Below are 16,835 nucleotides of genomic sequence, written 5' to 3'. Positions count from 1 at the left end.
CACAGGGGTATTTTTGTCCGGGCGGATAAAAAATTATTAAGCACCGACTAAAAAGTAAATACAATTTAAACGGTGGCTAACCGTGCACTTCCCCCAAAAATTTAATGCTTTGTTAGTTTTAAATTTAATATATAAAATATATGTTTCATATAAAAATTTATTCGGTACGATTCGATATTTTTTTTATAAAATTTAAACCATCCTATTATTCGGTATAGTTATAAATTTACTTAAAAACTTACTGTTTTATTCATAGAAACTTTATAATCGGTTCAGTATGATTTCCTTCGGTGGGTTTTTAAAAATGCATTGACTGCTACACATTTCCTAGAAAAAGGCAAATTACACTAATAACTAGTAGAGGAAAAAGGGGGAAAAGAAAGGAAAGGAAAATATAGAAGTATAGAAGAGAGTTTGACGTACTGAGAAGAGAAGAGAGGAAATCCATATGATTCAACGCTGCTAAGGAGATTTGTTTGAGTTCTTAGAAATTGATCTCATTTTTTCCTTAAACCTCTCCCCCTCTCTGTCTCTTCTCAATTCTCATATTTATGACCCTAATTTTCTCAGAATTGATCCAGTTTTGAGGTGAATTGCCATTTCCATAATTCAGAAGAATTTCTGAGTTTTTGAAGTTCTAAAACCCCTTCAGGTGCGTTTATTTTTGTTGATTAGATTGATTTGGGTTTCTCTGTTTCTTTTCATTCTTAAATCCGATATTGATTTTTCTCTTCCTACACGCCGGAAAACATGGATGTTATTGATTTGATATTTTGCTATCATTTTTCCCCCAGAAGAAGAGTTAGGTATGTATATACGCATATAGGTCTCTCTGTGTGTGTTTATACTGAAGCTTCGACAAAAAATCTAACTTTTTGACTAATTCCATGTATCTGTTCAATCTAGAAAGTAAGGCAAAAGTTTTTTGATTTCTGTAACCTGTTATTCGGATCAAAACGTGGGTTCAGCATAGCTATATATAGATATGAACAATTCAAAGTTAAAAAGAAAAACAAATACTGACTTCTTCATCAAATTTTGGTGTTGCTGTTTAATATTCGAAATCAGGTGTAAGGTTTTAATTGACTGGAGCTGGGCTAATCGGCAAAAAATGGGAGTACCAGCATTTTATAGGTGGTTGGCTGATCGATACCCGCTATCGATTGTGGACGTGGTAGAGGAAGAGCCTAAAGAGGACAGTCATGGGCTGTTTGTTCCAGTGGATGTTTCAAAGCCAAACCCTAATGGCATGGAATTTGATAACATGTACTTGGACATGAATGGTATCATTCACCCTTGTTTTCATCCCGAGGGAAAGGTGAATGAGTGTTTTCTTTTGAAAGTGTTTTCCAATCAAATTACGTGGTATTTGGTATACTTAATTCGTATAAGCTCTTGCACAAAGCATGTGAGAATTTGTTTTACTAGTTGCTTGGGAAATAGTTTATTTGCACTTATACGGCTTACTATGTTAAAGGGATGTTTTATTTTCTGTGACTGTATTTTTAGGGGAAACATGCATGCATCATGATATGCAGTTCACAATAGGTAATTTATTTAACTTACTCATAGCTGCTAACTGAAGATGATGATTGGCTGTGAAGCATGCATAGGAGGAGATTGACTTCCTCTGAGTTGGTCTAGCAGGAAAGCGAAGGAACCACTGGTTATATGGCAAGAGATAATATTTCTTGTGCAATTCAATCCATTGCTTCTTTCTTTAGAAAGATTTGCTTGATGCATGTACCTCCAAACTAATGCCGCATCTATTATAAAAAAATGTGAATCCCAAGTGCATCACAAAATAATATATTATTTGGACAGCTACCCTAGTCATGTCCTGTTTGTATGTTTATGTAGATCCATGTACAGTCTACTAAACCTGCCGTTGCAAGCACACTCTTCTTGTAATATACTTCCCATAATTAATTAAGACCCTTTAATAGATTAAACTTTGGACCAGTAAATTGGCAGTCCAGATTTAGTTTTTTATCTCCAGCCTAAATATGTATGGTTTAGGATAGGATAAATAGCAAAACAGCCTTCTTGTTTCCTCTTTCCTTTTATAGGCCTTTCATTGTTATTGGAAGATTATGGGCAAACACTGCTCAAATACAAAGGGCCATACTTTAAGAATTTTCCTTATAATTGTAGGCTGTCATAATTCAGCACTCTTTCATTCTTTTAGTTGGAAATTATCCTTGTTGAAATTCTTTATATGTGCTTTAAAGAGTATGAATTATGTGCTTGGCATGAACGGAATGAATGGAAGGCTCAAGCTTTGCATGGTTAGTTCAATTTGAGAGAGAAAGAGAGAAGAACTTTGTTTGATAAATAAAATCAATGAAGCAGAATATGGGGAACCAAGGTTGAAATGCTAGCAGAAACGAAGAAACGCTAGGTGATATTTAACATTTACTTAGTATCTGTAGTGTCACCAGATAATTGTGCTGGTAGGTAGGTACCTGGATATTCATTGTATGTAGTTTGGCGATTCCATAATGGAAAATAATACGAGTAACTGGGAATATGTTAAATTGAAAGTGATGCGTTTTGTTCAAATCGACAACAAAACCCCAACTTTCTTTACCTGAAATCCCTACACGATTATACCAAAAAAAATTGCTAGAGGCAATAACATGACTCTTCTTGCACTCAGGCTTTGCTCTGACTACTGTTTACCAACTTCAGAGTAATAGTTATTTTCCATTTGCCAAAAGTAATTATCGAAGGAGGTCACAACTCACAAGAAGGTCAATAATGAGAGAGAAAGAAGGTAAGATCAGAGACGAGTGAATATGGAGATAGAGAGAAAATCATTATGGAGAAATCGAAGATAACTTATGGATGGAAGTATAGAGAAACCCAGAGGGAGAAACAGATTGAGTGAAAAGTGAGCCACTGTATGGCTACTGCTGAATAGGGAAGGCAGGGAATGAGCGTTAGAATTACTCACATCATATGTGCAAGAGGCAAACACTAACATGTTAAGGAAATCAAAAAGCTTGTATTGGTGGGGCCCTATCGGTTCGGGCAACTCAGTGATCATGATCGGCTCCATGCATGCTTGAGATCTTGAGTCATTTACACCTCTAATGTGAATTTTGTAAACTATGGGTACTAAAGTTTTGTATCTTTTTCAGAGAATATGATGAAAGTTTCATGCTTTTGCGTTTATAGCTGGAAATTAGGATACTGCTGTATTTTGTAAATATTTGAGGCATACTGGGAGTTCTTAGAATGAGTGAATGTGGACCTTAGTGAGGAGAGATGTCTTGTAGTTACGGGTTTAGCCGTTTGGGGAGCAAAAACTGCTACTACTATTTCTGTAGGCAAGACCAGATTGGCTAGGTACTTTGCAAATATTCTTTTCTTTAATTTTATGCACATAGCAGGGTGTTAGTGCACTGTGATGCCCTTTTTATCAAAGATAAGTTAATGTAGACAAGTCGACAAAGAAACCCAATTTTTTATTGGCGGATGGCATTTGACCTTTCTCGACCTTTCTCTGGCGGATGAAAAAGAAGGATTTTAGCTTAAGAAGGTTTTGGAATTTAAGTCCTGTAAAAAATTGGTTTCGGAATCAGATATGATTCCAGTCAACTGTGCACAATTACCAGATGGAAGATGGATGGTGTATTTGATAATATAACAGTACTGGTTATTTATAATGTCGCAGATGTTGTATAGATGGATGACTGGGGGTGTTGAGGTACTGTCCCCTCTTAAACCCCCCCCCCCCCCCCCCTTTTTTTTTTTTTGGTACAGAGAAATTATTAAGTTATCGCTGTTAGAATGCTCTTGGTTTAGAGTTAGATGTATCAAATTATTTCCTTTTTGTTTCAAATAGTTGGGTTAAACTGTACAATGATTGGTTACTAAGTAAAATTATTACTGTTATTATATTATGATATTAAGCTTTATCGGTCACATCTGAGATGCATATTTACAGTTTAGTTGTGTTATAGTTACTGTTACATAATAAACAAAGCTTATTTTCTTAACACAAAGATCTAACGAGGTACTAAATGACTGATTAGTGACTTGTGATGACCAACTATTGAAGCAGTAGAGAACTTTGCAATTAATATAGGAGTAATATGAGATTTTGCTTCCATCTTAATCATAACATGCATAATTTGGAAGTTACTTGGTGCAACTCTGTGATGTTAGGACCTTTAACCGCTACATGTGCAGCTTTGGGAGTTTGCGAGGTGGTGGGGTATGATGAACTCAAACCTATGAGATAGTACATTTGGATTCTGTAGTGACACTCATAAACCGAGGATACTAAAATGGTCTAAATATGAAATGAACAATTAAATATAAGAGACTCGAGAGTTTTGTAATAAAAGAAGCGACGGGAGCCTCTTCTCATAGTAGTTAAATACATAGGAAGCAACCTTCCCAAAAACCTCTCTCTCTCAGTACTTTCTTGGTACAGAATTTGTTATTAATAATACCTTTTACTTATCAAAAAAGCTTCCCAAAAAAGACTCACTTAAGTAAGATACCAAAAAAGGTAAAAGATAAAAAAAAGAAATTTCATTTTCTAGTTGCAAGATACAGAATATGGAGCTTCCAAAATCAAGACATCCTATAATTTATGTTAGAAGATTAATAAGCTGCTTCAGTGAACCTGGATTCAAGGATATGCTGCACACTGCTTGTACCTGATAAGAACCAATAATGTTTGCGGCAGATTGAGCAGCTTAAAATTATTAATTATTGTGAAATCATACAGTGGGACTGGGACAAAAGTTTGCTGGAATTGCAATAAAGACGAGACTGGATCTTAAATGAGAATCAGCAGCAAAGTTATAGTGAAACTTATCCTGAATTGCATAAAGACAGAGATAGGATGGAGGAATTTAAGACATTTACTTGGTCATTTGTACATGAGAGCCGTAAACCAATGACCATTCACAGATTGGCAGAGTTTCTGCATTGAGTTATCTATGTGGCATTTACCTAAACAAGTAGTATTTGATGAATCTAATAAAGGATGTGTCTATATGATGATGAATCTTGTCATTTGATGCTTGAAATGGGCAAACTTAGATCCGCAATAGCAAAAGAATGCAAGATATCCAATCAATGTACTTTATAGATTGGTCATTACTACCTTGAAATATGGAGTTAGCTTAGCTACCTCAATAGACGTTCTGATCCCAACTAGGATTCTGATAATTTGTTGCAATTACTTGGTATATCTCCCCGTTTCTCTAGTGTTTTTCCTATAGTTAGGTACTACCTTTATATCAGAGTTTTCTTCTCCACCTTGCAGGCTGCACCAGCAACTTACAATGACGTATTCAAATCAATTTTTGACTACATTGACCATCTTTTCTCATTAGTCCGTCCAAGAAAACTCCTCTATATGGCTATTGGTAAGTTCTGGCTACTGATGTTGCATATCTTTTTACTTCAATGTTTAAAGTCTTAACTTCACTATCTGTTTCTTAGATGGAGTGGCTCCTAGAGCTAAGATGAACCAGCAGCGAACCAGGCGTTTTAGAGCCGCTAAAGATGCCGCTGAAGCTGTATAATTTTTCCTTTGTCTATGTGGTTTAACACGGTAGAATTATGCATCTCATTCAATTTTTTATGACAGGAAGCTGAAGAAAAAAGGTTGAGGGAAGAGTTTGAGATGGAGGCTGCTAGTTTATTGCCTACAGGAAAGCCTGAGACATCTGATTCAAATGTTATTACTCCTGGTACTCCATTTATGGCAGTACTAGCAGTAGCTCTTCAGTATTATATACACTCGAGGTTGAATAAAAATGCAGGCTGGCGGTTTACCAAGGTTGTTCCAGTATAATCTACTAAAGTCATCTTACTTTAGTACAATCTTTTAAGATTTAAGGATTCCTTCTGTGGAGTAATCCGTTCTGGTTATTTTTTAATGCAATTCTGATTTTCAGGATACCCTTTCTCTCCTAACTTATTTATTCGGCTGCATTGGGTGATTATTTGAAGGTTATCCTTTCTGATGCTAATGTTCCTGGTGAGGGTGAGCACAAAATTATGTCCTACATCCGCTTGCAACGTAACCTTCCTGGCTTCGACCCAAATACCCGTCATTGTCTTTATGGCCTAGTGAGTGAAAGAGTTACACTATTGTTTAATAACATCTTAAATTCTTTTAATCCTTTTTTTTTTGTTGATAAGAAATTTATATGTCCTTTACCTATCCGAAAAAAGAAAAAAGAAAGAAAGAAAGAAAGAAATTGATATGTCTTTGACAGAATATGGGTTGTTCAACCTTGCTATTTTCCTTTCAACAGTGTTCCTGGATTTCTGTTGCGTTTATCTTGATTATCTCATGTCTTAATTTCTTCATGATTATCCAATTTGTTGTTTAGGATGCAGATCTGATTATGCTGTCTCTTGCTACTCATGAAGTCCATTTTTCAATATTGAGGGAGGTCAGTAACTACTACTATCCAGTGGCTGTGTCATCAAATTAATTCGTTCTCGAAAACTGAAAGTCTGATCTTCTCTACAGGTGATTACACCACCAGGTCAGCAGGAGAAGTGTTTTGCCTGTGGTCAGGTTGGACATCTTGCAGCTGATTGTCGCGGTACAAACGGAAACCAAGGCGAAAATGGAAAGGGTGTGAATGAAACACCTTTTCACAAGAAGAAATATCAGGTTCAAATTTGCTTCCTTTTTTTTTGAGTTCCAATTTCAAGTTTCGTTTATCATCTAATATTTTGGTCCATCTTGTTGTTGCCTCTTTGCCCCATTCGCAGTTTCTCAACATCTGGGTGTTGCGAGAGTATCTGCAATATGATTTGGAGATTTACAACCCTCCATTTCGGATAGACTTTGAAAGGGTGGTGGATGATTTTGTTTTTTTGTGTTTTTTTGTTGGGAACGATTTTCTTCCCCATATGCCAACACTGGAAATTCGAGAGGTATGCAGCAATCCTGATGTAGACATTTTCATCTTGATTGTTATATCTCTGGTAATAATGAGCTTTTCTATATGGATATTCTACTCTGATGGTTAAACAATCTTGGGCATACCATAATTCTTTTTCAGTCCAATGGCATTGCAACTGCTATTCCTTCCTTCTCTCCAACTGTTATGCAGCTGCTGATCATTCTGCTTATTCAGTTAATGATTTAATCCTGTATACTTTTGTAGGGTGCCGTCAATCTGCTGATGTTCATTTATAGAAGAGAGTTTACAACAATGGGTGGTTATCTTACAGATGCGGGTGAGGTAATTTGCTTTTCGACAATGCAACACTTCAAATTTCTCACAAGGATTCAAGCTATATGTGATATACTGTAGCATGCTTGAATAATATAGATGTTTTAATTGTTCTATCAGATGAAACTTTTATCTTGTTATATCTACAATTCTAATGCAAGTACTGACTGCTAGTTCGTTTATTTCGGGTAATTTGGTTAATTTTATTCTCTGATGGTCATGAGTATTATCCGCATTCCTTTGCAAAGCGTATATTGGTAATATGTTGTATCTCTGCAGTGTCAAATGTCCAAGGTTTACTAGCTAATGTAATACCTGGGGAACAAGAAACTTAGGTTACTTTAGGGGCCATTAAGACTTCTAGAGACCATTAGACCTTTTTATATGCAAGAGCAGGTGGTTATGTTCCGAAAAAACAGGTTTGCTCTGTGTTAGAGGTGGAATTTCAAAGAACAACTGTGTTAGAACCAACACAACCAACACCATAAGTTCCCCAAACTCCCGGCGACCAAACCCTACCAAACACCTCCGACAACTGACTTCTCACGCGCCGCCACGCGCCGTTCAGTGTGATTTTCGTCCGGCGAGATCTACTCCACGCGCCGGCGCGTGGAGCCATTTCCGGCCACCTTTTTAAACACTTTATTCAGAACAGTTGTACCGCCTTCCAATTCCGAGACTATCTGTAATTTTCTTTTCTAATTCCGAGTACTTTGAAAATATTCCGGCATCTACAGTAGTTCTCCAGCATCTACAAGTTATTTCCGGCAGATATATAGTGTTTTCCCGGCAACTAGAGCTGATTTCTAATTTGCTAGACCTCTTTATATATCTCGTCCTATTGTTCTTACATGGAACATAAGATTTATTTCAGGTCAGGGGGGAAAGTTTTTGACATTCAAGCGTACAATGAAGGTGCTGAAAGTTGGTTTGAATTGGTGGAAAGTAATAAGTATGCCAAACGAAAGATGATGTTAAGCAGGAAACTATCTTTGTGGGTCTGTCACACTCTCAAAGAAGCCTCTATGTATAGGGGAAGGATCTTTAAGTCATGGAAGAGTAGGGACCATATCACAGACATATATGGCTCTCTTAAACATAATAGATTTGGCAGGTTTATATGCTTAATTTCAGTACAGGGTCACAGAAGAGCAGTCATTGTTCTACCAGAGAATGTTCCATATGCAGGGTGGTACGAAAATGCTAGGAATATTGAGAATCTCATTAATAGTACTCCATCGGTCACAAAGGTTCCTTACAGGTGGAATCTACAGAAACTAACTGGAGAAGAATCATACAAAGAGGCACTAGATAAGAGCAAATGGAGAACAAATGAAGCGTGTCTCCAAACAGCGACTTCTTCAAACAATTTGATCAGAATAACTGGTGGCAAATCTTTGGATGAATCTGAAATGCTGCAAAGATGCTTGGTGGGTAGTTTTGCTGGTCATGCTGAGCCTCCGACAAGAAATGATGTTCGTAGATGGGCCACTCAAACCTGGAAGGTTGCTCATGGTTTTAACGTATATGACATGAATGGAGTTCAATTCCTCTTTGAATTCCCCTCAAGGAAATTGGCGGAACACGTTCTGGTGGGTCGTTGGCAAAGACAGAACAGTAAACTCAGGCTGGAGTCCATCGGCGGGGTGCTTTCCAACGGCAAAAAAATTTGACTGGACTTGGATTAGAGTCTTGGGCCTTCTTCTACAACTATGGAACAAGAAGGTGATGACAATAATCGGCGATAAATGTGGGGGGTGGTTGGAAACAAAGGAGGAGACTGATCTCAGAAACCACTTGAGATGGGCACAGTTAAAGGTTAAAGGACCACCGGAATTAATTCCTGCTAAGGTTGAGATCGAATACGAAGGCTTGATTTTTACAATCCCGGTATAGAGTGAAACTCCGGTGTTCTTCCGGCATTCGGAGGTGGTGGTTAGTCTATACGGTGTAGGGGAGATTAGGAGGGTAGAGGAGAAGGACAGTGATGGGACAAAAGTCGGTGGGGGAACAATCGAGGCTGCCGAATCTTATAATCCAGCGGTTATAAGGGGTAGTGGTTCGGATAGTGTCCCTCTAGGGGTAATCAATGGTGTTAAGGGTGCTTTTAAACATGTTGGGTCGGGACGAACAAAAGGAAAAGGGATGGAGCTTTGTCAGATTGTGGAAAATGGGCCCAATCCTGTATGTGAATCACATGAGAGGCATGTAGGAGTAAAGGGTTTTGTTGGGCTAGCTGAAGATGGGCCTAATGAGAATCAAATCAAGGAAGGAGAAATGGGCTATTTTAAGCCCAATCCAATCATCACAAATCAAGACAACCCTGAACCTTTAAACTTAAATGCTGCGGGAGGAGATCTCGAAAGTTTTCTTGCACAAATAAAAGCTCTGGTGGCAGAAACAATCCGTGAAGAACAACAGAAAATGGAGGATCGCATCTCGACTCAGGAACAAACTCTTCTCTCTTTCAAACAATCTGCAAACCAGACCCTCAACACAACACCATCCACAGTGGGAGAGGAACATGATAGATCAGTTGGGAAGAACCTAGACTCTCATCTTCCTCTTGTTAATTACATACAAGGTGACCCAGGGGATAAAGACGCCCATACAGTCTTTGTAGACTGTCTCTCTGAAGGCGAAGGCGTTACTGATGAATCAGACATGCAATTGGTCCAAAACCAACAGATCGATATAGCAGAACCAATTGAGGTGCACCCACAGACCTGTGATCTAGATGTTCCTGCATGGATCAAAAGAAACATTGGAAAGATGAGCAAAACATACGGTGTTAGCTTTGAAGGATGCGAATGGGAAGCTATGGCTCTATTTTTGAAGATAGACAGTAGGAAAAAGGAAATGAAAGCAATGATGCGATCAAAAAACAAAAGCACAATTGTTTCACCAAAATTAAAAGGAGTTTATGAGATGAAGAATCTGAAGGTTGGAGTGAAGTACAAAGATGGAATCCCAAGGAACAGAGGGAGGCAACTACCCATTAAAAGCTGATGAAGATACACATAATTTCCTGGAATGTAAGGGGTCTTAATTGGGTGGGGGGTGGGGTAAGGGGTGGGGGAGAAAAGGAAGCTGATAAAGTCAGCTTTCAAAGAGTGGAGGGAAAACGTTTACTGTCTGCAAGAAACGAAGATTGAGGGGGACTGTGATGGTATTGCAAAACAACTGGGTAGCAGTAGGTGGATTGATCATATAAAGCTAGAAGCTGAAGGGACAAGGGGAGACATCTTAATTATGTGGGATAAGAGAGAATGGAAGGGGGAACTAGTTGAAAAGGGAAGATATTCTATCACTTGTAACTTTAGCTCAGTGTTAGATAATTTCTTATGGGCCTTGACTGGGGTGTATGCTCCATGCAAGATAGTGGAAAGAAAAGATCTTTGGTTAGAATTGGGTGCTATGAAAGGATTATGTAATAGAAATTGGGTGGTATGTGGTGATTTCAACACCACTAGATTTGCAAATGAAAGGAAAAATAGAAACTCATACAATAGAGCAATGACAGATTTTTCAGAAACCGTGGAAGAACTGGAATTGATTGATCCTCCACTTCTGGGGGCCAGTTCACCTGGAACCAAGGTGACAACTCTGAATGTGCTTCTAGAATAGACAAATTTCTTTTCTCTATAGAGTGGGATGAGGAATTTAATTTTATCAGACAGAGTCTTCTCCCAAAGGTAATATCTGATCATAAACCAATCTCTTTGAAATGTGGGGAATGGGAACTCAACAAATCTTATTTTAAATTTGAAAATTGGTGGTTAGATGTTGACGAGTTTCCCTCAAAAGTGCAAACTTGGTGGAATTCCTTTGTGATTGTTGGTGGGCCAGATTTTGTGCTAGCCACCAAATTAAAACTACTCAAAACGAAGCTAAAAGAGTGGAATAAGGAGGAGCATGGCAGTCTAGAGAAAAGGAAGAAGACAATTCTCAGTAACATCTCAGTATTTGATCAGATTCAAGAAAACAGAAAGCTCACTGAAGGAGAATTGAAGGAGAATTATTGGAAAAGGCTGGCCTCATCCTAGAAATTCAGGAGTTAGCTAAGCATGAAGAGACATCATGGAGGCAAAGGTCAGATCCTTATGGCTGAAACAAGGGGACAAGAATACAAAGTTCTTCCACAAAATGGCTAATGCACATAGGAGATATAATCACATTGATAAGCTGGAGGTGCAAGGGCAAACGACCACAAACTCTGTAGAAATCAAGAAGGAAATCATAGACTTTTATCAGTAGTTGTATGCCGAACCTGAAATATGGAGGCCAAACTATAATCTTGATAGGGGGACCTTACTAACAGAAGAGGAACGTTTATGGTTACAAAGAGAGTTTGAAGAACAGGAAGTGGTGGAATGCCTCAAGTCCTGTGTTTCAGACAAAGCACCTGGACCTGATGGCTTCACCATGGGTTTTTCCCAGAAATGCTGGCCAACAGTCAAGGAAGATGTCATGTTGACGCTGAAGAATTTTCACTTTAATGAATACTTTGAAAAGAGCTTAAATGCATCCTATGTGGCTCTTATCCCAAAGAAGAATGAGGCAAGAGAACTTAAAGATTTTAGGCCAATTAGCTTGATTGGAAGTGTTTACAAGATTATAGCCAAAGTCTTAACTGAGAGGCTAAAGACTGTAATTAACAAGCTCATTGGAGGTCATCAAATGGCTTTCATAAAAGGAAGACAAATCATGGATGCTTCTTTTATTGCTAATGAGGTGGTTGATTCTAGACTCAAAAGCAAAATTCCAGGTGTTCTATGCAAGCTGGATATAGAGAAGGCCTACGACCATGTTAACCGGAAGTTCCTCCTGAGATTAATGTATGATATGGGCTTTGGAACTAAGTGGATTAACTGGATCCGTTTCTATCTTAGCACTGTAAAATTCCCTATCTTGATTAATGGCTCACCACAAGGTTTTTTCTCTTCAGAAAGGGGGTCAAGGCAAGGGGATCCTTTATCCCCTTTTTGTTTCTGATGGCAATGGAAGGGTTGAATCATATGATCAACACTGCAAAGTCAAATGGCTGGATTAAGGGTTTCAAGGTGTTTAACAGACAAAATTGCAGCCTAGAGATTTCACATCTCCTGTATGCAGACGACTCTATCATTTTCATGGGAACTCAACCAGAAGAGATGCTTCATCTCAGACTGATATTAACAACCTTTGAAGCTGTTGCAGGCTTACATGTTAACTGGGGAAAGAGTAAGCTATATCAGGTAAATGAAGTTCCAAACATACAGAATTTGGCTAATATTTTGGAATGTGGAACAGAGAACCTACCTATTAAATATCTAGGCCTTCCTTTGGGCTCCAAAAACAAGTCGCAAGAAATCTAGCAAAGGGTGATTGAAAGGAGTGAAAAAAGACTTTCAAGATGGAAGAGTCAATACTTGTCACTTGGAGGCAGGGTGACTCTGGTGAATAGTGTCTTAGATGCACTGCCTTCCTATGTGATGTCCTTATTCCCAATACCAAGTAAGGTGAGGAAAAAGATTGATTCCCTAAGAAGAAATTTTATCTGGCAAGGAAATAGTGAGATAAAGGCTATTCACTTAGTCAAATGGGATACTCTTTTGTGGTTTAGGTATTAGAAACCAAAAGGCACAGAACAACAGTCTCCTTGCAAAATGGTTATGTAGGTATAATTTGGAGGAAACAACTTTATGGAGAAGGGTGATACAAGAGAAGTATGACCATGGAGGACCTTGGTGCACCAAACCAGTATCATCCCCATATGGAGTCTGTGTATGGAAAACAATTAGGGGACAATGGAGGTTCATTGCTGATCATTCTAGTATCAAGGTTGGAAATGGAAGAAGAGTTCTCTTCTGGTGTGACACATGGTTTGGGCACACTCCTCTGAATGATCAGTTTCCAGACTTATATAACATTGCTGCGAACCCAAGAATTTCAGTAGCAGAAGCAAAATCCACACGTGGGTGGAATATTGTTTTCAGAAGGAACTTAAATGACTGGGAGTTGCAAAGTGTAGCAGAATTCTGGGAAACCTTAGAAGCCTTCCATGGTCTCACAGAAGAGGAAGATGTTTTAATGTGGAAGGGTCACAAATTAGGAGTATTTTCAGTGAAATCTGCTTATCATTTCTTCAACACTACTACTAATCCTACTCAAGGATGGCCCTGGAAACAAACTTGGAGGGTCAGGGCGCCCACAAAAGTCTTATGTTTCACATGGTTAGTAGTAAGGGAAGTTGTTCTAACCCAGGATAATCTTATTAGGAGAGGAATTCAGCTACAAGCTAGGTGTAGTCTTTGTGGCAAAGATGGGGAGTCAGCATCCCATCTCTTTATACACTGTCCAGTCACTACTCAACTTTGGCATTTATATCTTCATTTGGCTGGAATCTCATGGACAATGCCCAATAACACTACATCTCTTCTAAGTAGCTGGAACAATGGAGGTGCAAATATTAAACAGAAGAAATGGTGAAAAGTAGTTCCTGCTTGCATTTGGTGGGTCATATGGAAGGAAAGGAATGCCATCATTTTTGAAGATAGGCCTAGCTCTTACCAGAAAATTAAGCTTAATTATTTTTTGTTATTTCATTTTTGGTGCAAAGAGAGCTATAGGGAGGATGTACACTCTTTACTAGATTTGCTAGAAGAAATGTAATCGAACAGAATAGGCTACGCAGTCTTTGATCTTTTGGGGTCTGAATGTGGCTCACACAATCTCTTGTAAATATTTTACTCTTTTATAAAACTTGTTACCATTATCAAAAAGAGCAGGTGGTTATGTTCAAATGTTAGACATTTGTCTTTCCTGCTCTCCATCTCCTTTTTTTTGGGATAGATTGCTCTCCATCTCATTTTTACAGAGGTGGTTAACTGGAAAATAATTTGCTTTTCTATTTGATCATATTTTCACACCGAGTTCATTATGGTACTGGAAGCTTGAGCTAAGTGTGCTAATGAGCCCTTTGAAATTGAACTTTAAGACTTGCATTAGTGGAAGATAATGTTTTTTAGTTGTCAAAATCAGGGACCTTCTAGGTGGCCCCTTTTTTTTTTTTGAAAAGGTAACATATTATGTATAACTAAAAGACTACACAAAAGCTGTGAAGTCACCCATAATTAAAAGGAGGCCTAATAAGAAAAGACACTCCTAAACCTTCTAGGTGGCATTATAGTAATGTTTTATCTATTTTCACGCTCTACGCCTCTACCTGACTTGCCCATTACCACTTACTTTCCTCAAGCTTCATTTTACACACAATTGTATGTAAAACAACTTTATATTACAGGACAGCTCGGGTAACATATCTGATAGTCCTTATGTTTCATTTACTTCTAAATATTACCACTTTGATTCAAAGGCTTCGCTTCATTTTGTGAGACGTAATTAGCTTGAATATTAAAGGCTAATATATATAAGGGTTTATTATGTAGTCATACAAGACACGACTAGCTTTGCATTGTTGTTCTTTTTTTGCATTAGCTAGAGATACTGTTAGTTTCTCTGCATTGCCGTTTGTATACTGGGACCTGATTATTGATATGCCTTGGTGTGCAAGTTCTTAAGCTGATTTTGGAAGGTGAGAAAGCTTATGTTTTGGGTGAATAATATGACCATTCATTTGCAGGTGTTTTTGGATAGAGTAGAACATTTTATTCAGGCGGCAGCAGTTTATGAAGACCAAATCTTTCAAAAGAGAGCTAGGATAAAGCAGGTGATCTCTTTGATTCCTGCCTAAAAATCATAGCACAGACAATGATACAGAGAATATCCTATGAAGAAATTAGAATTTTTAAACCTGTTTCTGGTTATCTAACCATGCTTATAGAGCTGTAAGATATTTATTTGTCAGGGATATCCAATATTCGTTTTCCTTTTTAGTTATGCGCCTCTTTATTAGAAGTAAGGGTGGTTTCTTATGTATCTGACTAGTCTAGGTTTTTTTTTCTTTCTGAAACTCGTAGTATAACCAATGTTTGGTCTGTAGTTTCAGTTGAAATGATGTTTTAGCAATGTGGTAGTTACTCATAAGCCTTTCTTTCTTGCTGCCTGTTTCAGAAAATTCATACTTAAGATTTCCGTCAATTTCACCAGACTTTTTGGCACCGCCTGAATTGCTTTGCCAATTTGTTTACAAGTCACTGCACCTTCTTTTATGCTAAATCCTGGATTGTAGTTACAATTGAACTAGTTACTCTACCATGTTTCTGTGAAGCAGTAGTCTGTTTTGCTTTTTTGGCTCCAAAAGTTAAAGCCTTTGGTAGCAAGCATGCTTAATATTGAACATGATCTACGGCTTATTTGCTCATCATCTTCATTATTATTGTTATCATGACCATTGTTTTTGTTGGCGTTCTTGTTGTTTCACTATTGTTATTATATTATTTTTTACTCTTTTGATTTTTTTTCCTTACTGCAGTCAATAGAAAATAATGAAAGAGCAAGAAATGAGGTTAATGCTCAGCCACAGCCTCCGGCGGAGGACAAGGTGCTTCATCTGTCTTAAATGTTACACTTCCTGATACAAGAGAGTCTATTCAACTGATCAAGCCGAAGTTCTGATTCTGTTTGATTTTGAATATCAGTACTTTGTCCCAAAATGAATAACCGAGTCCAGAGAATGAGCTTGAAACTGTCTAATCATGGGTTGAACATCAACTCAACGTTTTTCCAAAAGTGAAGATTACATTGGCTTATAGCTATGTTAAAGTACTATAGATCTGATTTTTGAAAACTTACCAATATTTAGGGAACATTCAAACATAGGAGTAGATCAAGTGTGATTTCAATACCTTAGTCAATGTCAAAAATTCATTAAGTAGTTGATAATATCTTTATTCATAGTATGGTTTGGGAGATTACCTTTTTATCCCTTATATTATTCGTTTTTTTATTAGATTTGAACTTCTCTCAAAAAAATCTTTCTGTTGAAGGTCTACAAGTTTATTCGTTTAAATTATGGAATTGGAGAGATATGATCTTCAGTGCTTCTTTACTGTGTTTTGTGGTTCCCAATAATTTCTTGCCTTTACTTTTGACCTATGTTGCTCGGACTCGGGCGCGGGTATTCGATACGGGTGTGTGGATCTAGAGGTCGGATTCTTCATCACATAAATTTTAGGATTCGGGGGTAATGGATCCGAGTGCGGATACGGGTGCTAGGATATGGCCAATAAATATATATTAGGTCTTTTGAGACAACTTCTTTTTATGATTTTAACAACTGCACTTCTACGACATTAATATTGTTGAATAGTGTGTTTACCTTTACCTAACCAAAATAAAAAAAAATGTTGAATAGTATGTTTTATACTTGAGAAAAAAGGAAGAATATGATGAAAATCTTAAATTTGATAACAAACTTCTGAAGCAACAGAATGTACTGAAATAGAGAAAAGAAATAAACGAGGAAAGCAAAAAGTGTGCTAGATATAGTAACCGTATGGAATTCAGAAATCTTGCTTTAAATTACCACTCAATATGATTGGAGGCCCTCCTACTTTTGTTGCTTTTAATGTTTCAATCCATTGTAGGAGTTTTATGTTACTTGATTTTGAAGGTAAAACTAGATTTCTAAATACTGTGTCGTGTTACTGTCAGAAAGACAGTTTGTTT

The 16,835-nt window shown here is 37.6% G+C and overlaps 1 protein-coding gene across 1 annotated transcript in view; it reads left to right on the top strand.

The window, feature by feature from the left end:
• Positions 1–292: 292 nt before the first annotated feature.
• LOC107780231 (5'-3' exoribonuclease 4-like) overlaps positions 293–16,835 on the top strand; it is a 39,752-nt gene continuing 23,209 nt past the window's right edge. Inside the window, exons 1-12 of the mRNA XM_075228070.1 lie at positions 293–652; positions 1,069–1,318; positions 5,288–5,390; positions 5,467–5,543; positions 5,615–5,806; positions 5,980–6,099; positions 6,366–6,428; positions 6,509–6,655; positions 6,757–6,921; positions 7,155–7,232; positions 14,848–14,934; positions 15,640–15,708. Of these exons, the coding sequence (XP_075084171.1) occupies positions 1,112–1,318; positions 5,288–5,390; positions 5,467–5,543; positions 5,615–5,806; positions 5,980–6,099; positions 6,366–6,428; positions 6,509–6,655; positions 6,757–6,921; positions 7,155–7,232; positions 14,848–14,934; positions 15,640–15,708 (1,308 nt within the window). The 5' untranslated portion in view covers positions 293–652; positions 1,069–1,111. The remainder of the gene's footprint in view (positions 653–1,068; positions 1,319–5,287; positions 5,391–5,466; positions 5,544–5,614; positions 5,807–5,979; positions 6,100–6,365; positions 6,429–6,508; positions 6,656–6,756; positions 6,922–7,154; positions 7,233–14,847; positions 14,935–15,639; positions 15,709–16,835) is intronic.

This window comes from Nicotiana tabacum, chromosome 13 (genome assembly GCF_000715075.1).
Source record: "Nicotiana tabacum cultivar K326 chromosome 13, ASM71507v2, whole genome shotgun sequence".
Classification (NCBI taxonomy): Eukaryota; Viridiplantae; Streptophyta; class Magnoliopsida; order Solanales; family Solanaceae; genus Nicotiana; species Nicotiana tabacum.
The sequence above is the reverse complement of the archived record's forward strand: the minus strand, read 5'-3'. Positions and strand labels throughout refer to the sequence as shown.